Source organism: Ictidomys tridecemlineatus, chromosome 9 (genome assembly GCF_052094955.1).
Source record: "Ictidomys tridecemlineatus isolate mIctTri1 chromosome 9, mIctTri1.hap1, whole genome shotgun sequence".
NCBI lineage: Eukaryota > Metazoa > Chordata > Mammalia > Rodentia > Sciuridae > Ictidomys > Ictidomys tridecemlineatus.
Genome location: NC_135485.1, coordinates 51,892,065 through 51,916,782, shown reverse-complemented (window position 1 = coordinate 51,916,782; position 24,718 = coordinate 51,892,065). Strand labels below are relative to the sequence as shown.

The window sequence follows — 24,718 nt, the reverse complement described above, 5'->3', positions numbered from 1 at the left end:
GAGCTGCTAATGTAACAGAAGCATTGCATTGCACCAAGATGTCTGTGAAAAGGAACTCGGTTCTTCTGCTGATACAACTGATGTGTTACTTTAGCTATGGAAGCTGTGGGAAAGTGCTAGTGTGGCCCACAGAATACAGCCATTGGATCAACATAAAGACAATCCTGGATGAACTTATCCAGAGAGGTCATGAGGTGACTGTTCTCACATCAACAGCTTCCATTCTTATTAATCCCAATACAACATCTGCTATTAATTTTGAGGTTTACCCTGCACCTTCAAATAAACAAAATTTGGAAGAACATTTCTCCAAATGGATCCATGAATGGATTTACGATGCTCCAAAAGATGACTTCTGGCAATATTTTTCATTAGTACAAAAACTTTTCAAGGACTATTCTGATACAATTGAAGAACTCTGCAGAAATGTAGTTTTAAACAAGAAAATTATGATGAAGCTACAAGAATCAAAATTTGATGTTGTTCTTTCAGATGCTATTGGTCCCTGTGGTGAGCTGCTGGCTGAGCTACTTAAAGTACCATTTGTATACACTCTCCGCTTTAGTCCTGGCTATACATATGAAAAGTACAGTGGGGCAATTATATTCCCTCCTTCCTATGTGTCCATTGTGATGTCTGAATTAAGTGATCAAATGACATTCATGGATCGGATTAAAAACATAATGTATATGCTTTATTTTGATTTTTGGTTCCAGACATTTGATGTGAAGAAATGGAATCAGTTTTACAGTGAAGTTCTAGGTAAGCTGGTTCTGTAATTACTAGTGTGAAACCTAAATTTCCTGTGACTTTGAAGCTGAGCTTGCATGAATATATAATCAGAAGAACTTTCTTTTCTGTAAGTAAAAGGATGGAATGAAAATATAAGATGAACAAGTAGTCTCACCAATAAAAAAAGAACCCTTATATTATAGAGCCAGTTAGAAACCAGTGGCAATTACTTATTCAAATGCTTCAGGAAATTCTAACCTGCAAATTGAATCACTGAAGATTTCTCTGAGCAATTACGTATTCATTTTAGTATTCTTATCATCATTAAGGACAGTCATTATTAGACTCACTAAATGTTTTAATAATGATAGATATGTACATTAATAACATACACATGTATTACTAGCACAACCATATATATGTACCATGGAGGAAATTGTTTACTTTTGAATAGAATTGTTTACTTAGTTAGAAATTAAAATAATATTTATTTTCATTGCTGTGAAGATTCCTTCACAGTTAAAAGTGTCTCTATCTTAGGCACTGAAAGTTATAAATTATGATAATTTATATTTCATATTCCTTTGATAAAAACAAACAAATAATGTGTTAAGGCCTAAAACTTTGGTGTAGAGTGGAACCACACCTTATAAGTCTATGTTTCTTAAACTGCATTTACCATTTAAGACAATATGAACTAAATTAAGCATCAGAACCAATCTCTATTTTAATATGTGTGTAAACTTTCTGGCTGTTACTTTCAAAAATCTATATTTTAACAAGTTAATACTATTAATCTTTTAATATGAGGCAAGTCCAGTAGTGGTCATGAGAAATTCAGGCATACTCACTAAATCATTACAGTTCACTTGAAGAATCAAGGATCAAGGGAATGTTTTTGTCAACTGTAAGAATTAGACTGACTACTCCTAGAAAAGATATCTCTACAGTTACATGAGCACTGATTGTTAATGGATATCACAAAGATTCTAAAAATTTAGGTTACTTTTGCAGTTTTAGAGAGAAACTAAAATGCGTGTTTACTTCTAAGGAGGCGTAGGTTGATAATTTAATTATTTGTGATTGTAAACATACTAATGGAACACTAGAAAGTACCCACACAACTAGTTTCTGTACATATTAACATATGTAAAACATATCAAATATAGTATGCAATAGGGTGCTCTAAAAAACATATCAATTGTAGTATGCAAAAACACAAATACACACATACACATGTGCATTTGAACACCTTGCCTACACAAATCCAACTCATTTCAAGGCAAATATATGAAGCATTCAAGGTACATGTCTCTCATTTTCTTTTCTTCTCTTTTCTCCATTCAGGGAGACCCACTACAATATATGAGACAATGGGGAAAGCTGATTTTTGGTTCATTCGAACCTATTGGGATTTAGAATTTCCTCGTCCATTCTTACCAAATTTTGACTTTGTTGGAGGACTCCACTGTAAACCTGCCAAACCCCTCCCTAAGGTGAATCTTCTTCTGTTTGTTTTGGTCTATTTGATTAACATTTTTGGTAGAAATGACTCTGCATTCTTAATTCAGAGTGTTTAACTCAGAGATATGAAAAGCAAGGTAAAGAGTTCTGCCAATTATAGACCCAAGCATTTCTATGCCATCACATGTAATGGTATTTCATCATTGTCACAGAAGAAAGTAGGATATCAGGCATCCTTGAGAATAATCAGGAAAATTGAGGCCTTCATTATGTAATATATAATAAAGAATTAATAATTAATTCTAATAAATACAAAGAGTATTTATTAAGTGACTGCCATATACCAGAGATAAGTGCTGGATATAGAGAGTTATAAAGTTGACACAGTTTCTGCATCAACCAGAGTTTATATTCCATCTGGGTACAGAGACTCTAACAAGTAATAAATTTGTGTGTGTGTTATCACAAGAAAATCATACAATACTAATGAAACCTCCAGCAAAGATCATTTTAAAAAATTTTAAAAGCCTTGAAAACTAAGGTGAATTCTAAAGAATCCACAGGAGAGGAATAGGGGTTGAGGGAGAGAGGGAGACACAAAAGGAAAAGCTCATACAATAGTAGGGGAAACTCCCAAGAACTTCAATAGTGGTTCATCAGAAGAAGGCTCAGCAAAATGCAGATGATGCTAGAGAGGTAAGTGAAAGCCAGATAATTAGTAGGAGTTCAAAATATCTGTGAAGCACCATGAGTAGCCAATGAAAATTGTTAAGCATAAGAGAAATGTGAATAAAGTTTCCAATTTGAAAAATGCAGTCACCAATCAGGATTTTAGAGTCAAAGACAGTGAAGAGGAACCACTCAGAAAGTTGTTGCATGACTGCAGTTAACAAATGATGTAAACATCTATGAAATTTTTCTTACATGTAACTATGCTTATTTATCTACTAATAGTCAAACTTCATATTGTGTTACCTGGAAAAAGTAGATAATACTGATACACCATGTCCTTGGTACAAACATAGGATCCATAGCAATATTCGCTATTGTAATTATTCATTTTTTGTTTCTATAAAACTATTTTTCCTTCTGAAAAGCTGAACTTTGTTATATAATTTAAAGACTCCAACTATACCAAAAAGGTAGGATTAACTCTTAGAAATAGTAGTATTTGGATATTTTTATATTTAATTCATTTTAGCATACCCTAAACACTGCAGTGTACATTAATTTGGATTATATTCAAATTGAGAGATAGAAACTCACAATATGGCTGAAACAAACTACAATAGATGTTCTCTAGTAAATGCAGGCTGCCCAGGTACAGTATTATAGCTCTATTACCAATAATATTAGTTAGGTAATATGTGCCAGGCACAGTGGATACAATTTCATATATAACAGAAACTAGATTTCTGAAAAATCAACAAAGTATTTTCAGCCAAAGACCTAGAGAACAGATATTCTATCAATTTGCTTAAAGGTAAATGTGTGAGTTTTGGCAATCAAATGAGTAAGTGGAATTGCTGAAATTATATTGTAAGTGTTCAAGCTCTTCATAAACTTTTAGCTTTAAAGTAATTGCTTTTCTCAGTGATATGAATGTGTGGCCTTTACTTGTCTTCATTCCAGATTTGAACAAACTCACCTGAGAACTCAGACTTCTACATCTTAGATCATAATAGGGATGTTACCTTGAGAGAGCTTTCTGCCATATGCCAACCTTAGAGGACACCTCAGGAAGACTCCCTTGGAAAACTTAGGCCTCAATATCACAATTTCCCGACAGAATGATCATAGAAAATTGCAAACACAATGATGATCTAAGATTTCTTGTCATTTATTTTTGAGTCCACCCTTTAGTTTACAATTACAAAATCATTCTGTCAGCAAATAGTATAATATTTCATAGGAGGAAACAGAAGAATCTAAAACATTTTTAATAAATACCATACTTAGAAGAAAACATTACTTGCCATACTGTTATGTGATCTCTTAAGAGTTTCTTTTTTTCTACCTCTTTAAGGCACCAACATATTGAGATCTTATTCAAGCCTCATATTCAATAGAATTATTTTGTTGTTTGTGATAAGTTCCATACAATACAAACAGAAAACCAAAGTTAGTGAAAGTTCTGACTAAAAACTGAGACAGAGTTATTGTAAGTGTTTAACCATTAACCTCTGATCTTGAGAGATTTCCCCATTCACAGTAGGAGAAAGTGACCAGGTCAATAAAAGAGAAAGACAGCAGAGAGAGGAGGAGAACGATGAGAAGGTAGATAGCAGTGTGATCATGATAAGGAATAATAGTAGAAGGTGTTATTTAATAGAATAAACAAGGTTAGAATACAAGCCAACATTACAAACACTGTCTTCTTGATCTTTATTATATAAAGTAATGCTCCCCCAAATTACTTGCTTTTCCATTAATTATTATATTCTCAGACAATTTCTGTATTATTAAATACAGAAATTTGTCAAAATGTGAAAGATCCAAATGTATGAATACTCTTAGGAATTCAAATAGCCTTGGGTTTCACAGTTTACCAATTGTAATTAGACAAACAAAAAATCAAATGAATGTAATCTGTGTTCATGGAAGTTACTTATAGAATGCATATTGGAAAAAAGCCTTACATTAATTAATTAACACTTTAAGTCATGTCATATATTAAGTAATGATCTTAAAAGTTATTCTGGTACATAACACATCATCACAATCACTTTGTTTACTTATGTACTTATTTTTATTTCTCTTTTTGTACTATGGATTCAACTCATGTACGCTCAACTACTGAGACATATCTCCAGCCCTATTTTAGATTTTATTGAGAGACAGGGTCTCACTGAGTTGATTAATGCTTCACTGTTGCTGAGGCTGGCTTTGAATTTGAGATCCTCCTCTCTTAATATCCTGAGCTGCTGGGATTACAGGCGTGTACCACCTTGCCCAGTACGATTACTTTACAAATAAATCCTTAACTACATTGAGTCATAAAACAAGTTTAGTTGGAGATTAAAAGGCAAAATACTGATGATAATAATATCCTTCTTTTTGAGAAGAAAAGAATTTTATATATACAAAAGTATTTTAATCTTCCATTTCCATTATATATGTGCATGTAATTATTCATGTACTTACATGAACAGAAAAAAAAGACCCCAATGAAAAAATTCAAATTTTGAACCCACAGTATCTCTAAATGAACGAAAGATTATTTTGGCAAATCTTCTTAGACATTACATACTTTCTTCATGCTCTTCCAAATTTTCATATGATTAAATTATTTTCCTTTAAAAATAATGTTACAGAAAGACTGAGACCTGTCTATGTCAGGGATTAATTGGTTTAAAAAAGGGTATATTTATAAGACAGTAGTAGTGAGAAAATCTTTGTACAATATGAGATTAAGAATATTTTGAGCAGGGAGAAAATATATTGAATATATTGCTGTACACTTTGCTCTAGGTTACTGGAATCACAAAATAACTGGATGTGTCACAAGTTCCTAGGAGTAGTGCAATGTCCAGTACATGTGAATGAGCTAGTCAACAAGTTGACCTGTTCTATAAAAGGGCCAGAGGAAGTCCCACTGTGGTGCAAGAGCTCCCATGGTTCATAATGAGGTGAAAAATAAGGGTTCTTTACAGCCTCTGATACACAGTTCATTCTCATAGAACTTCATTATCATTAAAAAAATTCAGGGAAAAGATGAGACATATAAATAACCCAAAGATATTATTACTCAAGTACATGTATCATTCCAATGTAGTGAAAATGCTGATTATGGATCAGTATAGTTCTGGACATGTACAGGATTGTTAGGATCATTAGAATTATGTATAAGAAATTCCAAACCGTAATATTAATCTTCTGAATGCTAGTGTTTGTTCATCTCCAGTTTTTATGAGGTATTATAGAGGAAACCTTGGGAAACTCTCACAAATTATAAAGTAAGGAATGAAATACTATAGAGAGAGGAAACATAAAAATGTACAAAAATCCTATGCACAGGTAACTTTACTTCTGGGCTCACAAGGACCAAAAAAGTAATAATAGTTCAAAACTAAAAAATCACCCAGACAACCTGCCTGGAATAAAATCAAGTGAAGTACTATAACGATAGCTATAGTTAAACACTAGCTATAGTGTTTAACAAAAAAATTAACATTAGTAATTAATAAAATTATGAATTAAGAGTCTACATATAATAATTTCTAACATCGTCTCTTGAATTACTATTTAATGGCTCTCTGTCATTTCTTACACACACACATACACACTTATTTCTACAAGTAAGCCTAATGGAGCCTTCTATGTCATTACACACATCTCTTTACAAAGAAAGTGAGTGACTGGGTCAATTTAAAAATATCCATAACTCCCAAATTCTAATAATACATGCTTTTCTCTTCTTAGTTTACATACCAATAATTTCTCTGCTTTTCCTACATTTTTATTGGTTCATTTGAGTGTACATAATGATGAGATCTGATGTTACATATTCATACATGTACACAATATAACAGAATAATTTGGCCAGTAAAACTTCCCAGGAATTTCCCTTCCCTTCCCACCTCCCTCCCATTGGTCCCTTTCTCCACTGATCTCCCTTTTATTTCCATGAGATCTACCCTCATTTTTTTTCATTTTTCCTCTCTAGCTTGCAAATATGAGAGAAAATATACAACCCATGACTTTTTTAGTTTGACTTATTTCATGTAAAAGACTCTAATTCCATTCATATTTTTTGTAAAATGACATAATTTTATTTGTTATTTTGGCTGAATAAAACTCCATTGTGTATATATATACCACATTTTCTTTATTCAGTCATCCATTGGCAGGCACCTATGCTGGTTCCATACTTTGTGTATTATGAGTTGTACTGCTATAAAATGAGTATGCATGTATCACTGTTATAAGATGACTTTAATTCTTTAGGGTAAATACTGAGAAATGGTATACTGGGTGATATGATACTTACATGCTTACTCTTTGAAAACTATCCATACTGATTTCAATAGTGGTTGTACACATTTACAATTCCTCCAATAGTGTAAGAAATTTTTTCTGCATATCCGCTCCAGCATTTATTTTTCTTTTTATTCTCAATGACTAAGATTCTGACTGGTGAAAGATAAAATCTCAGTGTAGTTTTCATTTCCCTTCTTTCTAATGATGTCGATCATTTATTGTTTTTATATTTTTGTTGCCTATTTATATTTATTCTTCTGAGAAGCACCTTTTTAGCTCATTTTCTCTTTGATTATTTAGGTTGTTTGTTTTTGGTGTAAAGTTTTGGGAATTCTTTATATATTCTAAATATTAATCATTTGTCAGAAGATGTTATGCAAAGATTGTCTTCCATTTCATAAGTTATCTCTTCACAATTCTAATTGTTTTTGTTGCTGTTCAAAGCTTTTTAATTTGGTGCCTTCCAATTTATCTACTCTTGGAATTATTTCCTGACCTTTAGGGGTTCTATTTGAGAAAGCCATTGCCTGTGCTTATATGCTGGAGTGTTGACCCTACATTTTCTCCTAGGAGTTGTATAGTATTGGTTCTAATTTCTAGGTTTTTGATCCATTTTGAGTTGATTTTTGTTCAGGGTAAGAGATAAGAGTATAGTTTCATTTTTCTGCAATATTCCCAGCATCATTTAATTAAAAGGCAATCTTTTCTCCAAGGTATGTTTTTGGTATGTGTGTGGTTTTCTCTGTGTTTTCTATACTATATTACTAGTCAATATGTCTTATTCATGTCAGTACTACATAGTTTTTGTTAGTAGAGCTCTGTAGCATAATTTGACATCAGACATTGTGATGCCTCCAGCATTGCTTTTAGAATTATAATTGCTTTGACTATTATGGGTCTTTTATTCTTCTAGATGAATATTAGGATTATCTTTTCTAGTTCTGTGAAGATTGTTATTGATATTTTCATGAGGATTAAATATATATTATGTATATTGCTTTGGATAGTTGGTGACTTTAATAATATTAATTCTACCTATCCATGAACATGGGGGGTCTTTCCATCTTATTTTATGTCTTCTATAATTTCAATCTTTATTTTAGAGGTCTTTTAACTCTTTTGTTAGTTTTATTCCTAGGTATTTGTTGTTGTTGTTGTTATTTTGTTTTGAGGCTATTGTGAATGAAATAATTGTCTTGACTTTTTTCTCTGCAGATTCATTGTTGGTATATAAGAAAGCTCTTGATTTTTGTATGTTGATTTTGTACTCAGCTACTTTTTCAAATTTGTTTATTAGCAATATCAGTCTTTTGTTGGAGTCATTTGGCTCTTCTAGATATAGGATCATATCATCTACAAACTAATAATTTTACTTCTTTCTTTCCTGTTTTCTGTCTCTTATTTATTTATCTTTCCTTGTTGCTATTTTACTGGTTTTGGAATTGGTTTGTTCTTCTTTTTCAAGGGCCTTGAAATGAAAGAAAAATAGGTTTTATGTGGGATCTTCATGATTTTATTATACAGGAACTCATAGCTATAAACTTTTCTTTTAGAAATTCCTTCAATCTGTGTCAGAGGTTGTATTACTATTCTCAGTTGAGTCTAAGAATTTTAAAATTTCTCCCTTAATTTTTCCTATAATCCATTTTTATACAATAGAGATTGTCGAATCTCCATATGTTCATATAGTTTTTGTGTGGTTCTGTCATGTTGATTTCTAATTTCATCCAATTATGATCTGGTAGAATATAATAAGTAATACCACTTGTTTTCTATTTGATGAGAGTTGCTTTGTGGCCTTAAATATTGCATATTTTGGAGAAGGTTTTCTTGAGATGCTGAGAATAAAGTATATTCAGATGCTGTTGAATGAAATGTTCTATAGATATCCATAAGTTCATTTGACTTATAATATTATTTAGGTCCAAAGATTTCTTATGGATTCTATGTCTGGATGACCTATCAAAAGATGAGAGAATTGTGTTGAAATTCCCAAGAATTATTTTATTCAGGTCTAACCTAAGCTTCAATTTGACTATATCTGTTATGTAATTAGTTGGATCCATGTTTATGACTTATATATTTATAATTGTTATATCTTCTTGTTGGATTATTTACTTTACCAGTATGAACTGACCAGCTTTGTCTCTTCTGATTAATTTTGGCTTGAAGTCTGTTTGTCAGATAAGAGTAGATAATCCTGCTTATTTTCTGATTCCATTTGCATTATGTATCAATTTTTATCTTGTTGCTTTTAGCCTATGGCTGTCTTTACCTGTAAGGTGTGTCATTTATGAACAACATATCATTGGGTTTGGTTTTATAATTCATTCTTCCAGACTATATATTTTAATTAAAGAATTGAGATGATTTATATTCAATGTCATTACAAAGAGATGTTTATTAATTCCTGTCATTTTGATTCATTTATGTTTAATGTGGTCCTATTTCTCATTTGCTTAGCTACTTTTCCCATCAAATTTATTCATTTGTGAACTTCAGGGTTTGTTTTTTATTTCTTCTATATGTACTCTTTCATTAAATAATTATTATCATCATGGTTGCTTATTTTCTTTACTTTAGAACTGTCTGTATATTCAAAGCTGGCCACTTTTTCTTTTATATCTGATGTTCTGTTTTCACTATTGTCTACTGTAATATAAAGATTTTCAACTGACCTTTTGTTTGATTTATTTTATCTTTGACTTTCAAGATTTATGTTTGGTTCTTTTTCAATATTTTTATCTTGTTGAATTTTTCATTTATAATCTGTAATAATTTTTTTAATTCCTTCAATTATTTCTCTGTGTTCTCTTAGAATTCATTGATAATTTTTATAATTCATTGATCATTTTAAAATATAATAATTTCATTGATTATAGTTCATAATAATTTACTTTTTGAATTGTATACCTGATGTTTTAAAAATTTCAATATCTTTGGCATCAGTTGTTGCTAAATTAGAAACTTTTAAGTGATTTCATGTTACCTTATTTTTACATAATTCTTGTAGTCTTGTGTTGGGTTTTATGCATATTTTACTTCCATCCTTTAAAAAAAATAGTTACAAATGTACACAATACTTTTATTTAGTTAGTTTTTTGATGTGGTACTAGGGATCAAACCCATAGCCTCATGTGTGGTAGGCAAACACTCTACAACTGAGTCACAACCCCAGGCCTCTTCCATTTTTAAGGCATAATATTTACCTGCTTTAAAAAAAATTCCAAAGTGTCCTGGGGTGATCTGGATTAACACTGTTTTATAAGTATGGTGTTCACAGCCTTTGAATTAATTCTCTCTATTTTTTCTGTGCAGTGGATTTCCATAGGTGGAAACCATGAACTCACACCCAGCTCTTTCTATTTGAGGCCTTATCATTAGTTTGACTTTTTATCTCTATTATTCTCTGTATTAAAGTATAGTTAGTGATTGAATGCCATTAATTTTCATGTGAAGCAAGATGAACTATATTTTGGTTGAATTTATTTCAGCACTGCACTTCTCTACCCTGTAAACCTGTAGTGTCACTGTAGATATCCAGCTACTCACAGAATAAGGGGAAATAAACAATAACAACATTGGATACAAATAATATACAGCATTAAAATAAATACCTGGATTCTGACTTCTAAAATGTTAATTGCTACAAAAAGCAGAAAAAGTGGGTCAGCAATTGCCAACAATGAAGCAATGCATAAATATAAACTAAATCTGAAATTAAGACAAGAAAAGGGTTTCAACTATGTCATCCACAGAAGTAATAATTTCAACAACATTAATGGTGGGATCAAGAGTTACATAAACCAATTAGTTTAAAGATGGCAAAATTATAGTCAGTAAGAGGAAATAATGTGACACAGGAAGATAGGGGAAAAAGTTTGAAATTTTAAAAAGTGAAGAGAGAGAATGAAGAAGAGGGAGCAGGTGAGAGTTATAAGGATGGAGGAGAAAATAAGAGAAATAAATAAATGTAGAGTAATAGAGAATAGATTTTCACTATAACCAGGAGAATAAAAAAGAGATACAGAAACAAACAATTAAAGAAATACAAAAAAAAAACAAATATATACAGAACAAAAAACACTAACTCTCAAAAGACAATGCAAGGAAAAATAGCTACATTTTAAAAATGCTGAATAAAAGAAAGAAATGTATATATGTCCATAAACCAATCAGTAATGGAAGAATAAACAAACACACAGAAAGAATAAGAAAAAGTAAAATTATTCTTTTTTTTTAAAGAGAGAGTGAGAGAGAAGAGAGAGAGAGTGAGAGAGAGAATTTTTTAATATTTATTTTTCAGTTCTCGGCGGACACATCTTTGTTAGTATGTGGTGCTGAGGATCGAACCCGGGTCGCACGCATACCAGGCGAGCGCGCTACCGCTTGAGCCACATCCCCAGCCCTAAAATTATTCTTAATAATAAATGAAGGAAACATTTCCACTGAAGTGGCCCAAATAGTCATAATGGATGGTTACTGACTATACTCAACTATTTATCATTCCATTTATTTTTTAGCTATATACTGAGAGTAAAAGCAAAGATTGGATTTTATTATCACCTTCCTCTTTTTGTGTTTCTCTCTGAGCTACCACTTGGAATGGCCTAAGTCTGAAGGTGTTTGAAATAATTCTCACTTCCCTTCTTACCAGTATGACATATGTTGGAATGGGAAGAAGTGTCAGTTGGAGCTTTGTGTGCACAAACCAGATCTATGCACTCCTGGGGTGGAGTTGCTGCAGTGTTCTATGAGATGAGTTCTGATGCAGGAAACTTAGGTCTAATCAGACCTTAGAGGTTTTGTTTGGTGTATGCTCTGAAGAAATTGGATAGACACACACCTAGGCCCTTGCAGTTGCTTATCTCTGTAGGGAGTCTGAATCTCAGAAGCCTCCTAAGAATTGTACTCATTTCACAGTGGGGCTGATCTTCCACACATTCTGTGTTCACCTGCACATCTTTCCTAGGCTCAGTCCCTGAACATTTCGACAAGTTCTTTGTTCAGATTCTCACCCACTTCAGCTGGTCACAAGAGCCACCAGCTCAAAGGACAAGCAAGTTGCGCTCCTCCTTTGTTTTTCTGACTTGAATCCCCCTGGAGTAAAATCTTATCTATGCCTGTTTCACTCCCAGGTACACTCTAGGCCACACAGTAGGCATTATAGCAGTGTTTGCTTAGATCTCCTCTTTCTGGCAAGAGAGACTGGAGAAAGGCCACCTCAAGATGAATCCACCTCATCTCTCCCCAGGCAGTAAATAAACACATTAAATCACAAGTGCTCAGTGGAGTCTCTGAATCAGCTAACTTCATGTTGCTTCTCTGATCTCAGGTTTTTTTCATATCAAATATCCAATGTTTTTCTCCCTTCATTTTTCATTTCTCTGTGGTAGACATCACCATTACTACTGATTTAGCTGCTTCCAAAGTTTGGTTTCAATGTAATCTTCTTTGTTTAATAAACCCAAACTTCTGAGTCTCTGAGACACTTTCACTGTCCAGTATTGAATTTTAGTGAAATCCTTCTTTCACCCACCTCACTAAGAAGCAGTATTCTCACTGCTTGTATTTTGATCCTTGGAGCAACTAGAAAGGCAGCCTTCCTCTAATCTGACATCTTGTATCCCCTCCCTTTTCATCTTTTTTGATGGAACAAATGTTTTATTCACAGGAAATGGAAGAATTTTTACAGAGTTCTGGAGAAAATGGTATTGTGGTGTTTTCTCTGGGGTCAATGGTTTCTAACATGCCAGAAGAGAAAGCCAATATAATTGCATTTGCCCTTGCACAGATTCCACAAAAGGTAAGCAATAGTGCCTTCTTAGTGGCCAAATATGTAAAAAGTCTGTTAAACTTTATAAAGGGTTTGCTTATTGAAGCATCCTTTGTGAAACATAACCTATTGTCATCTCTCTAGTTCATCTCAGAAATCATGTTTTAAACAAAAATATGTGTGGTAATTCTAAAAAGTTGAGAATGTTTAATTCATGTTAATATTAACATTGTGATCATAAAACATATATTTTACAGGTCCATTTTGAAATTTAATTGTAAGGGTATCACAGGCATTTATTTACACAGGTACCACATTCGTCCCTGCTACTTCTTCCTTTTCCTTGCAGGATCCCTGAGGGCACTATATACATGGCTAATGTTATCAGAAAGCTATAAAAAGTTAACTCATAATTTGACCACCACAATAATGCTAAGAGGTATTGAGAAGGCTGAATTTTATCATGATTTTATATACCCCAGGTAATCCCTTATTCCTTGCTTACCCTCATTTAAGAATAGTATTCTTGCCATGATATTCTACTTCATCTTTGGCCCAGAACAATGGAGCCTTCCAATATGGACTGAACTTCTGAAACTGTAAGCCCAAAATACATCCCCTCCCTCATAAAAAAAACCTATAAATTTATTTAATAAACTGCTCCTGGAGTTTTGAGGAGAAAGGCTACCCAAATCATTGGGCCAAATTTCCACTCAGTCACATGCATTTGTAGAAAAAGAAAAAACAGCTTGCATTAGTGGACAGGATCCTGACAATGTCTGACAATTAGAGAAAGTGTAGAGATTAGTTCTGCTTTGAAATGGACTCTGTGCATTACGAAATGTACCCCAAAGAACTTTGCATGCAGTGAAATTCAAAAGTTCCCACCTCCATAAAATGCTTTAATACTACAATTTCTAACATAACCACTCTTGTGGTCTTTGAGTGTTTTGCATCTGCTCTGTAGTTTCCTATCTGATATAGGCTTCTCCTAATCACCCAATTACTTTTCCTTCTGTAGACCTAAATTTACTTTGCTGCTCCCATTGCATTTTGAAGATATGAAATTATACTTAAAAATTATACTCCAGTTCATGAAGATTGCTTTTAATTTCCAGAGTCAGCTCCTTATTTTATTCCTAGACATAAAAACATCTTGGATATGTATAAGACTACTAACAAGATTTTTACTGCATCATTAAATGATTACACACAGTTTTAAAACATTTAGCAACCTCACAATTTTGAACTTTATTTCAATATTCATGTAATTATTTGTAAGTTGCAAATGGGTTCTTCCATTTAAAACTTAAGAATTTCCAAATTCACCAATATTGATAGAAGTGTGGGTTAAGGTCCATAAGTACAAGTAAAAGGTTTCTTTTAGGTAGTGTTTAATAAAATTGATGTCAAATACAAGTTACATGTAATTCCTAGTTAATATTAATTTATTTCTAACAGTAGCTGACTGTATTGGTTTGCTTTTATGTATAAAAAACAATGCAAACTGAAATAAGCATCTTAAACAATATATGTCCTGTCTTATCTATGTCACTCTCAATAAATAAACATAATGATATTAATTTGGAAAATGAAATCTAGGATTAAAATGCATAAAACAAAATAGTTATGGAGTTTTAGTTTGTATTTTCATAATTCTCGTTACTTAAAATTGTACTTATATTCTTATGTGTTAAATGTTGAACTCGATGATCACTTAAATTTTTAGAATGCAATCATGCTATAACATTAATCTTTAAATCATAGAATAAAGTACATTATTTACCAAACAGGTCATCTGGAGATATGAAGGCAGGAAGCCAGATAAATTAGGACCCAACACTCGAATATACAACTGGATCCCCCAGAATGACCTTCTTGGTAAGACTCTGAGGTAAGTCCTAAAAGCATGAGTACCATCAATCTGGATGCTAAAAATTTAACAGGAAACATTTTATTCAATACTTGTTACTTAAAAATATCAAACACAATGTTTAACTTCTTTTTAATTATTTTCCAGGCCCAGATTTGGTTTGAAAAAACAAAGCAAAAAGCTGTAATTTTAATATACACAGTCATTATATACAGAATCCAAGTTATCTTTATTTCTGGTGCAATTACCTCTGCAAGAATTTATCACTGAGTTCCTGGATTGTCTCTCTGTGTTGTTGTATGTCTTTCACTTATTCTTTCTTCTTCTGCAGGTGTATTTCAAATACCTTTCAAAATGTCAGCCAGGATTTTTTTTTTTTAATCGACAGTGACTCTTTATTTTCTCCAGAAATCGATGCACAATCTTTATTATGAAGTGCAAACACATTTTATAATGAAGTGTAGTCTCTCTTTTCTCTGAATTCAGTACCATCACCATCCTATTCCCTGCTGCTTTGGAAAAGCTACATAGCAAACTTAGCGACTTCAGTTTTTTAATGAGATAATATGCTAACATGTCCTTCATGACCTTATTTTCCATAAGTGCATGTTGATTCTCTTACTAAAAATATCTTATTTTTTCTATTTATTAATGTTGTATTCAATATTCAATTCTCAATCATGTACTCTCTCTTTCATGTAGTTTTAGGTTAGCACTCTAGTGGACTAAAGTGCTTGTTCCTCTGAGATATGAAAAAATAATTAAAGCAGGGTCATGTTTATAATAATTTGTCATCTAAAATACACACTGATATCCTTAATGTCTTATAATACACATTTCTCATTATCTTTCTAATATTTAAATGAATATTTTTTCTGACATTAAATCAATCCTAGGTCATCCAAAAACCAAAGCTTTTATAACTCATGGTGGAACCAATGGCATCTATGAGGGGATTTACCATGGAATCCCCATGGTGGGCATTCCTTTGTTTGCGGATCAAGCTGACAACATTGCTCATGTGAAGGCCAAGGGAGCAGCTATTAGATTGGAATACAGAACACTGACAAGTGCAGATCTTCTCAAGGCCTTGAGGATCGTCATTAATGACCCTTTGTGAGTACAAGTTTTACATTGGGTAGTATTCATAGAAGGATTGTCTTTTCATCAATGAGTATAAATTTTAGCCCATTTTGAGGAGGGTAAATTTTTAAATTAATTTATTTTTTTATATATGACACTTGAATTCATTACAATTCTTATTACACATATAGAGCACAACTTTTTATATCTCTGGTTGTAATCATAGTGTATCCACACAATTCATGTCTTCATAGCTGTACTTTGAATAATAATGATCATCACATTCCACCATCATGAATAACCCCATGCTCCTCCAACCTCTGCCCTATCTAGAGTTTGTCTATTCCTCCCATGCTTCCTCTCCCTTTCACACTATGAATCAGCCCTCTAATATCAAAGAAAACATTCGGCATTTGGTTTTTGGGGATTGGCAAACTTCCCTTAGCATTATCTTCTCTAACTCCATCAATTTACCTGAAAATGTCATGATTTTATTCTCTTTTATTGCAGAGTAAAATTTCATTGTGTATATATGACACATTGTTTTTATTATTTCATCTATTGAAAGGCATCTAGGTTGTTTCCACAGTTTAGCTATTGGGAATTGTGCTGTTATAAACATTGATGTGGCTGTGGAGGAGGGTAATTTTGAAAGAATCTAAAGATTCAACCCATATTAAATCTATTTTCAACCAGTTTAACCATTACTATTTCATAATTATATAAAACTTCAAATATCATAAGTATTTCAAAGTTGCATTGATCTTATAAATTACATAGGTAAATGATTACTGCACCATTTCTACACATACACAAAATGTTTACCATATAGAGCCATTTGCAATGAGGATTTAATTTTTAAATATGACAGGATTGACACAAGAAAAGAATGATAAACTTATAGAGATATGACAGTATCTTAAATCCATACATAAAATTTCTGCAATCATAAATTATTTTACTCAAAAATTATTTCATGAGTATTAATATTTTTAAGATTCTAATGATGTATAACACACAATATACCATTTATGTCTGAATTAAAATGTGTGAATTAAAATTCAAATACATTTGATGTTTCCATAGTTATAAAACTCTTAAATACTATAATTTTTGGAAATTTTATCACAACAAAGAAATGTGACAATGCATTGAAGTCATTTCTTATTGCCTCCTAGGCAAGGCAAACTCCATTTATTTTTTGTACCTATAGATCATCCTATTCTAAATATTTCACATAAAAAGATAATAAAAATTATGGTCTTTTTTAATGGTTTCTTTCACTGGTGTTGTTAGTTTTATCATACTTTGCCAAGAGTCAGCCTTTATTGTTTTTATTGTTGAATAACATTTTGTGCTTGGAAAAATTCAAAGTAATTTATCAATTCACCAGTTTATAAAGGTTTCTGTTTTCAATTTTGATTATTATGAACAATGTGTATAATTTGTATGAACATAAGTATTCATGTCTTCTGGTAATTTCTAGTTTTAGAACTGTTAGGTCATATGATAATTTTATATGTATTAAGATCTGCCAAACTATTTTTAAAAGTATTTGCAAAAATTTTTGCAGCATACAAGCAATATAAGAGAGTTCCAATTTTCCCATATTATTTTTAGCATTTACTATCACCTGTTTATTTTATTGTAGCCATCCTAGTAAAAAGGATTGTAGCTCACTGTGGTGTTGACTTGCATCCCATGATAGCTAAAGAGCATCATTTTATGTGCTTTTTGGTCATTCACTTATCTTCATGAAAGAAATATTAGTTCCAACCATTTGCTCACTTTTAATCAGGTTATTTATATATTAATTATTGATTTTAATGAGTCTCATCAGGTATATGGTTTGCAAATATTTTCCAAACATTCCATAAGGTTGATTTTTTTTAATTTTGTGGTAATCTTAGAAGCACAATACAATTTTTTTCATGATATTTGATAAAACAAAACTTCAATAATTAACCTATTCCATGCTGCAAAAGGAAATTATATGGAGTATATAGTTTCAAGGTAGAATGAATGTCTTCAACTCAATTCTCATTTCTCCTAATGCTAGTATAATGGTTTAAAGAAGGTATCACTTAAAGGACAAGTTCAAAGCTACATTTCCAAGAAAAAATCCTAACACAATGAATAATAAAAATACTCTGAGAGAAATTAAGAAAGAATGGGAAAAGAGACATAAAACAATGTATAAGTGAAAAAGAGAATACAGATTAAAACATCAGAAGTAAATATGAATATATCAGTTTTATATTATGTCCTAAAGACTTTTCATTGCCCTAACAATCTCTCCTCCTTCTCCCTTGATTCCTTTCCTCTTGTATAATAGTCTTCCTGTTACTTTTATATCACCTACCCTGCCAGATTCCACATGTGAGGGGAAACATGAAATTTTTGTATTTCTGTTTTTTAATTATTTCACTTACTACTGAAATGTATACTTCCCTCTATTTTCCTACAAATGACATATTTCCTTCTGTTCAAAAATACTTCTCTCTCTCTCTCTCTCTCTCTCTCTCTCTCTCTCTCTCTCTCTCTCTCTCTCTCGTGTGTGTGTGTGTGTGTGTGTGTTATTTATATTTTAACTATTGATTTTAATGAGTCTCATCAGGTATATGGTTTGCAAATATTTTACAAACATTCCGTATGGTTGATTTTTTTTAACTTTGTGGTAATCTTAGAAGTACAATAAAACTTTTTTCATGATATTTGATAAAACAAAACTTCAATAATTTACCTTTTCCATACTGCAAAAGGAAATTATATGGAGTATATAGTTTCAAGGTAGAATGAATGTCTTCAACTCAATTCTCATTTCTCCTAATGCTAGTATAATGGTTTAAGGAAGGTATCACTTAAAGGACAAGTTCAAAATTACATTTCCAAGAAAAAATCCTAACACAATGAATAATAAAAATACTCTGAGAGAAATTAAGAAAGAATGGGAAAAGAGACATTAAACAATGTATATGTGAAAAAGAGAATACAGATTAAAACATCAGACATAAATATGAATATATTTGTTTTACATTATGTCCTAAAAGACTTTCATTTCCCTAACAATGTCTCCTCCTTCTCCCCTGATCCCTTTCCCCTTGTATAATAGTCTTCCTGTTATTTTTGTATCACCTACCCTGCCAGATTCCACATGTGAGGGGAAACATTAAATTTTTGTATTTCTGAGTTTTTACTTATTTCACTTACTACTGAAATGTATGCTTTCATCTATTTTCCTACAAATGACATATTTCCTTCTTTATGGTTCAAAAATACTCTCTCTCTCTCTCTCTCTCTCTCTCTCTCTCTCTCTCTCTCTCTCTGGTGTGTATGTGTGTGTGTGTGTGTGTGTGTGTGTGTGTGTGTGTGTGTGTGTGAGTGATATCACATTTTCTTTATCCATTCATCTGTTGATGAAAACCTGGGTTGGTTCTATAATTTGGCCACTATATAGTGTACCATGAAGAGTGAAATATTCAGGTATCTCTATAATAAAATAACTTTAATTTCTTTCAGTATGTACCCAGCAGTGGTATATCTTCATTATTTGGTAGTTCTATGTTTAATTTTTTTGTGGGAATTTCACTCTAATTTCTATGTTAGCTGTACTACTTCCCATTTCCACCATAATATATATAAGTATTCCCTTTTCCCTGCATCTTTGCCAACAATTATTTTATTTGGATTTCTGATCATAGTCATTCTGATTGGGCTGAGATGGAATCTCAGAGTAGTTTTAATTGCATTTTCTTGTTGGCTAAAATGTTGAAATGTTGAACATTTTTAAATATATTGGGTTATAGTCAGATTTTTCCCCCTGTGGCCGAAATACCTGACAGGAAGAATTTAAATTACAGAAGGAAAATTTTTTTTTAGATCATAATTTTAGAGGTTCAGTTCTCAATCAGCCAATTCCATTGCTCTGGGCCTGAGATGAGGTAGAAAGTCACAGCAAAACTCACCGCAGAGGAAAGCTACTCAGCTCATGGGAACCAGGAATCAGAGAGAGAGAGAGAGTGATAAGGATCCAGGGACAAATATAATGCCCAAGTTTACACCCCCAGTAATCTCCTTCTTCCAGCCACACCCTAGGAATAGTTACCACCAGGAATGCATTCACTTCCATTCAAATGAATTAATCTGCTGATGAGGCTGTAAATCTTATCATCTAATGATTTCACCTCTGAACATTTCTGCACTATCATATGAGCTATGGGGGGGATAACTTATATTCAAACCATAACATGTCTGTTCAGTTCATTGGTCAATTTATTGATTGGTTTATTTGGAGAATATTTTGGTATTAAGCCTTTAGAATTCCTTATGTAGTTTGAATATTAATCCTGTCAGAAGAGGAGAGGGCAAAGTTTTTATCCTATTCTATAGGCTGCCTCTTCACTGTGCTGGTTGTTTTCTTTATTATGCAGAAGCATTTTAATTTGGTGAGTCACATTTTTTGATACTTCCTATAAGTGTCAGAAATATAGGAGTCCTATTCAGGAAGTCATTGCCTGTGCTTATATCTTGAAGTGTTTCTTCTTGTTGGTTCAGAGTTTCAGGTCTTATACTCAGGTCATTTATCCATTTTGTGTTCATTTTTGTACAGGGTCAGAGTTAAGGATTAAGCTGCAGTCTTCTACATATGGCTCTCTAGTTTTATCAGCACCATTTTTAGAAAAGACTTTCTTTTCTCCAATGCATATTTTGGGCACCTTTCTCAAGAATCAAATGGCTATAGCTTTATGAGTTTATTTCTTGGGCTTTTATTATATCTCATTGATCTGTGACTCTTTTTATCCCACACTATGTTATTTTTGTTACTATGTCTCTATAGTCTATTTTAAAATAGGAATTGTGATAATTGCAGCATTTCTCCTTTTGTTCAGAATTGCGTTGGATATATGGGGTCTTTGGGGCTTCCATATAATTTTTATGATTTTTATTTTAGTTCTGTGAAGAATTCCATTGGTATTTTGACAGGAATTTTATTAAATCTGTAGATTGGTTTCAGCCAGATGGCTATTTCCACAGTATTCTTTCTGCTGATTCATGACTTTCCATCTCCTAGTATCTTCTTTCTTCAATATTCTATAAATTGTATTGTACAAAACTTACACTTCCTTGATTACATTTATTCCTACTGATTTTTCTTTGAAGGTATTGTTGAAAAATGTCTTTCTGATGTCTTTCTCACTGAGTTTTTTATTTGTATATTAAAAAAACTATTGTGTTTTGTGTGATTTGTCTACTGTTACTTTTCTGAGTTTGTATTTCATTATCAGATTTAAGTCCTCTAGTTGATTTTTAAGGATCTTAAAGTGGCATTACATATGACCTTCAAATCCTATAATTTGATCCAATAGTGAGTATATAGGTGTCCTTACTTCACCATCCCTGCAAGTTAATTGTGATACTTCCAGGTGATCACTTAGGATATGCTGTGTTTTTCTTGTACCTTGGGGGCTTATTTTAGAAAATGTAATATATTTTATGTTATTATAAAATACTTTTAAAACAACATAAAATAATAGAAGAAATGCCTAGGGCTGCTATGCTAATATGGCCAAGAAAAGTACCTCTGAGGAGTGACATGATGGCCAAGACCTTAGCAATGAGAAAGAAGCAAGACTGGGGGTAATGTATGAAAGGATGCTCAAGGAAAAGCAAGATGAGATTATAAAGCATGAAGGTGTCAAGGGAGAACACGTGGGTGACAATGGGGAACAGGAAAAACACACATGTGCCTAAAACACTAAAAACTAGGAATGGACCCACAATATGATTCACTTATCCCACTTCTCAGTATATATTCAAAAGATCTAAAATCAGTATACTACAGGAATTCAACTACATTGATATTTATAGTAGCACAGTTCACTGTAGCCAAGCTATGAAACCAGTGTAAGTACCCTTCAACAGATAAATGGATAAAGATATTGTAGTGTATACACATAATTGGAGTATTGGTCCTAACAGATGAAATTATAGCACTTGCCAGTAGATACATAGAACTGGAGACTATCATGCCAAGTGAAACAAGCCTGGCTCAAAAAGCCAAAGTTCAAAATTGTCTCTCATATGAGCAAGTTAATCCAAAATAATGGGGTGCATCTGGGGAGAAAGGGAAAAAAGAAGAGAGAATTTTATCAAAAGAGAGGAAAGATCAATAGAGTAAACAAAGGATATTGAGGAGAAATAAGCAGGAACAGGAAAAGAGAAGAAGAGTGGAAAAATCTGGCTAAAGTTCATGTGTATTTTTGTGGATATATAACAGTGAATCCCAATATCAAGTATACGCAAGAAAACACTAATTAAATAAAGTAGAAATAAACTTTAGAAAGATCAGTAGAGTAGAGAGAGTGAAGCAAGGGGAGGGTATGGGAAGAGAGGAGTGCTAGGGGCTGAGTTAGAGCAAGTTATATTTCTTGCTTCTCTTGCTAAGCATAAAAATACCTGTTTACCAGATGATCCCTGCTACACTTAAATTGTACACTACTGAACCCTTTTGTCTGTACTGCTATAACTAAAGCAAACACAGGCTATTTCTAATGTTACATATAACTAAAAATGTCAATAAAAATAAAACTAAAAGGACACATATGCCTAGATAGAATGAGTGAAGAAAAATGATATCAGAAATCATGGCCAGTGTCTAACCCATCAGAATCCACTAGTTCAAGAATAGACTTCAATTTTATTCTACTTATGATGAGAAGTCACATGAAAATTTTGAGCAGAAGAGCTTCATAATTAGATGTGTATATTTTAATAATCCCAAACTGGCTACTGAGTGGAAATTCAGTAGAGGGTCAAAAAGACGAGGAAAAACAGAGAGAATAATTAGGAAGCACTGCACAGCATGATATGATTCCTCTTTAAAGCTTCACGGTGATCTTTTACAAATTATATGCTTTCTCTCTCACTTATTGGACTCAGAATGGTTCATAACTATTTCCTCTGATGGAAGAATTTGACTCACCTTCTTAAAATTCCATGAGTACTTTTGAAATATTTTTACATCAGAACATAAGTTAAAATCAGACATTATGTAGTGTCAAAAGAAAAAAAAACAAATCATATGCAGGGCAAGTCTCTGATATTTATTTTAAATCATCCATATGGCACTTGTGAAAAACTTTCATTGACTTCATGTGCACAGACAGATTAACTTATTTCAATGTTGATCCTTTTATGTTTCACCTTTAGATATAAAGAGAATGCTATGAAGTTATCTAGAATTCAGCACGATCAGCCAGTGAAGCCTCTGGACCGAGCTGTCTTCTGGATTGAGTTTGTCATGCGCCACAAAGGAGCTAAACACCTCCGGGTGGCTGCCCATGACCTCTCCTGGTTCCAGTACTACTCTTTGGAAGTGATTGGGTTCCTGCTGGCCTGTGTGGCAACTGGGATGTTCATCATCACTAAATGCTGTCTGTTTTGTTTCCAGATGTTTTTTAAAACTGGAAAGAAGAAAAAAGAGTAATTTTATCTAGGCCTGGCTCCTCCCATTGCTCCCATTAGAGGAGGCTATATGGCCAGGTTCCTACCTATCCTAACAATATTTCTCAAATTACTTTGTCAAGTAAAATTTTATCTTCATGAAATTCACTCCCTGTGTAAGGTACAGAAATATTTCTGTTCAAGGAAAGGTTATTTGAGAAAATAAAATTAAACCATATGTGTTTATATTACCATTTTTTTCTGTTTTGCAGCTTTCACCTCTTTTGAAGATAAAGTTCTCTAATTAGAGTGTTGTGATTTGCTTTCCATTGATTTTCCAGGAAGCTGGAAGTGATGCTTACTTTTCATTGAACATTCAGGCCCAGCATCTCTCTTTCCTAAAAGATGAAGGAAACAAAGTCATTTGTCAGTGGCTTTAGAAATGTAGTGATGCCTACCTGCTTTCTCTTATTAAATAGAAGTATGTGGGAAATATTTGATTTCATGAGCTCATTCCCTTTTGCTCTTTGCCCTTTAAAAATGTTCACCTAGATGTCCTCATTTTCATTCCTTCTTTCGGAGGATATATAAAATATCAATTTTTTGAGTTTTGATTGAACAGACAGCAGGATCTGACTCTAACAAAGAAATAGCCTGTGTTTGCTTTAGTTATACCAGTACAGACAAAAGGGGTTCAGTAGGTGTAAGATTTCAGTGTAGCAGGGGATCTTCTGGTAAATAGGTTGTTTTATGCTTAGTAGGTCATGGCCATCTCTGCCCCCTTCTGGGGAGCTGTTGTTTGATTAAGACTCAAGGCAGAGAACCAGCATGATCAGGGGTTTGAGAATTTCACACAGGATTTCCCAGAAAAGCAGCTTCCCAGCCTTATGTTGGCACAAACAAACCCATAATTCATATACGGCTTCCAAAATTCTTACATAATTATGAAGTCATAGTGTTAACAGAGCTGGGAACTTCTGAGACACTGAGGCAATGTGAAGACCCCCTTCAAACCCCAAGTCTTGTGATCAGTTCAGAATAATTTCAGACATGTCACTCAGAGTAACAAGAATGAGTTTACTGAAGGGATATAGCAAAAGGGAAAGGGGACACTCTCAAAGGAGAGAATTGTTGCTCTCAGAGAGGAGAAGGAAGACATGCCTCTCTTGCACTTGGGTTTCATTGGGGATCCCAGAGAAGTTTCCAGTAAGTTCTGCCCAGGTTCACCTTTGGATTTTTACTGAGAGAAGGGTGACATCAAACTTTGAAGTAATGACTGTCATGGCAACTTTAGGTCACTTTGGCCCATGCTGAGTAGTTCCAATAGGAATTTGTTGTTATTTTAGAACCTGGGACTGAACTCGGTG

The 24,718-nt window shown here is 32.8% G+C and overlaps 1 protein-coding gene across 2 annotated transcripts; it reads left to right on the top strand.

Moving 5' to 3' along the window:
* Nucleotides 1-23,735, top strand: LOC101975801 (UDP-glucuronosyltransferase 2B17). 2 transcript variants are annotated; one of them, XM_005333286.3, is made up of 6 exons: nt 1-762; nt 2,080-2,228; nt 12,851-12,982; nt 14,746-14,833; nt 15,722-15,941; nt 23,118-23,735. In XM_005333286.3, exons 1-6 carry the CDS (start codon nt 39-41, stop codon nt 23,392-23,394), a joined length of 1,590 nt encoding a protein of 529 aa, XP_005333343.2. In that variant the 5' UTR covers nt 1-38; the 3' UTR covers nt 23,395-23,735. The 2 variants fall into 2 exon arrangements, with proteins under 2 accessions (XP_005333343.2, XP_077877498.1); XM_078021372.1 differs by lacking the exon at nt 23,118-23,735 and having other exon boundaries at nt 14,746-14,846; nt 15,722-15,881.
* Nucleotides 23,736-24,718: the final 983 nt, after the last annotated feature.

Excerpts from the sequence above, each read along its gene's own strand:
- LOC101975801 (XM_005333286.3), top strand. The coding sequence starts at position 39 with ATGTCTGTGAAAAGGAACTCGGTTCTTCTGCTGATACAACTGATGTGT. Across the intron at positions 763-2,079 it reads GTTTTACAGTGAAGTTCTAG|GGAGACCCACTACAATATAT; the intron begins GTAAGCTGGTTC and ends TTCTCCATTCAG. Across the intron at positions 2,229-12,850 it reads CTGCCAAACCCCTCCCTAAG|GAAATGGAAGAATTTTTACA; the intron begins GTGAATCTTCTT and ends TTTTATTCACAG.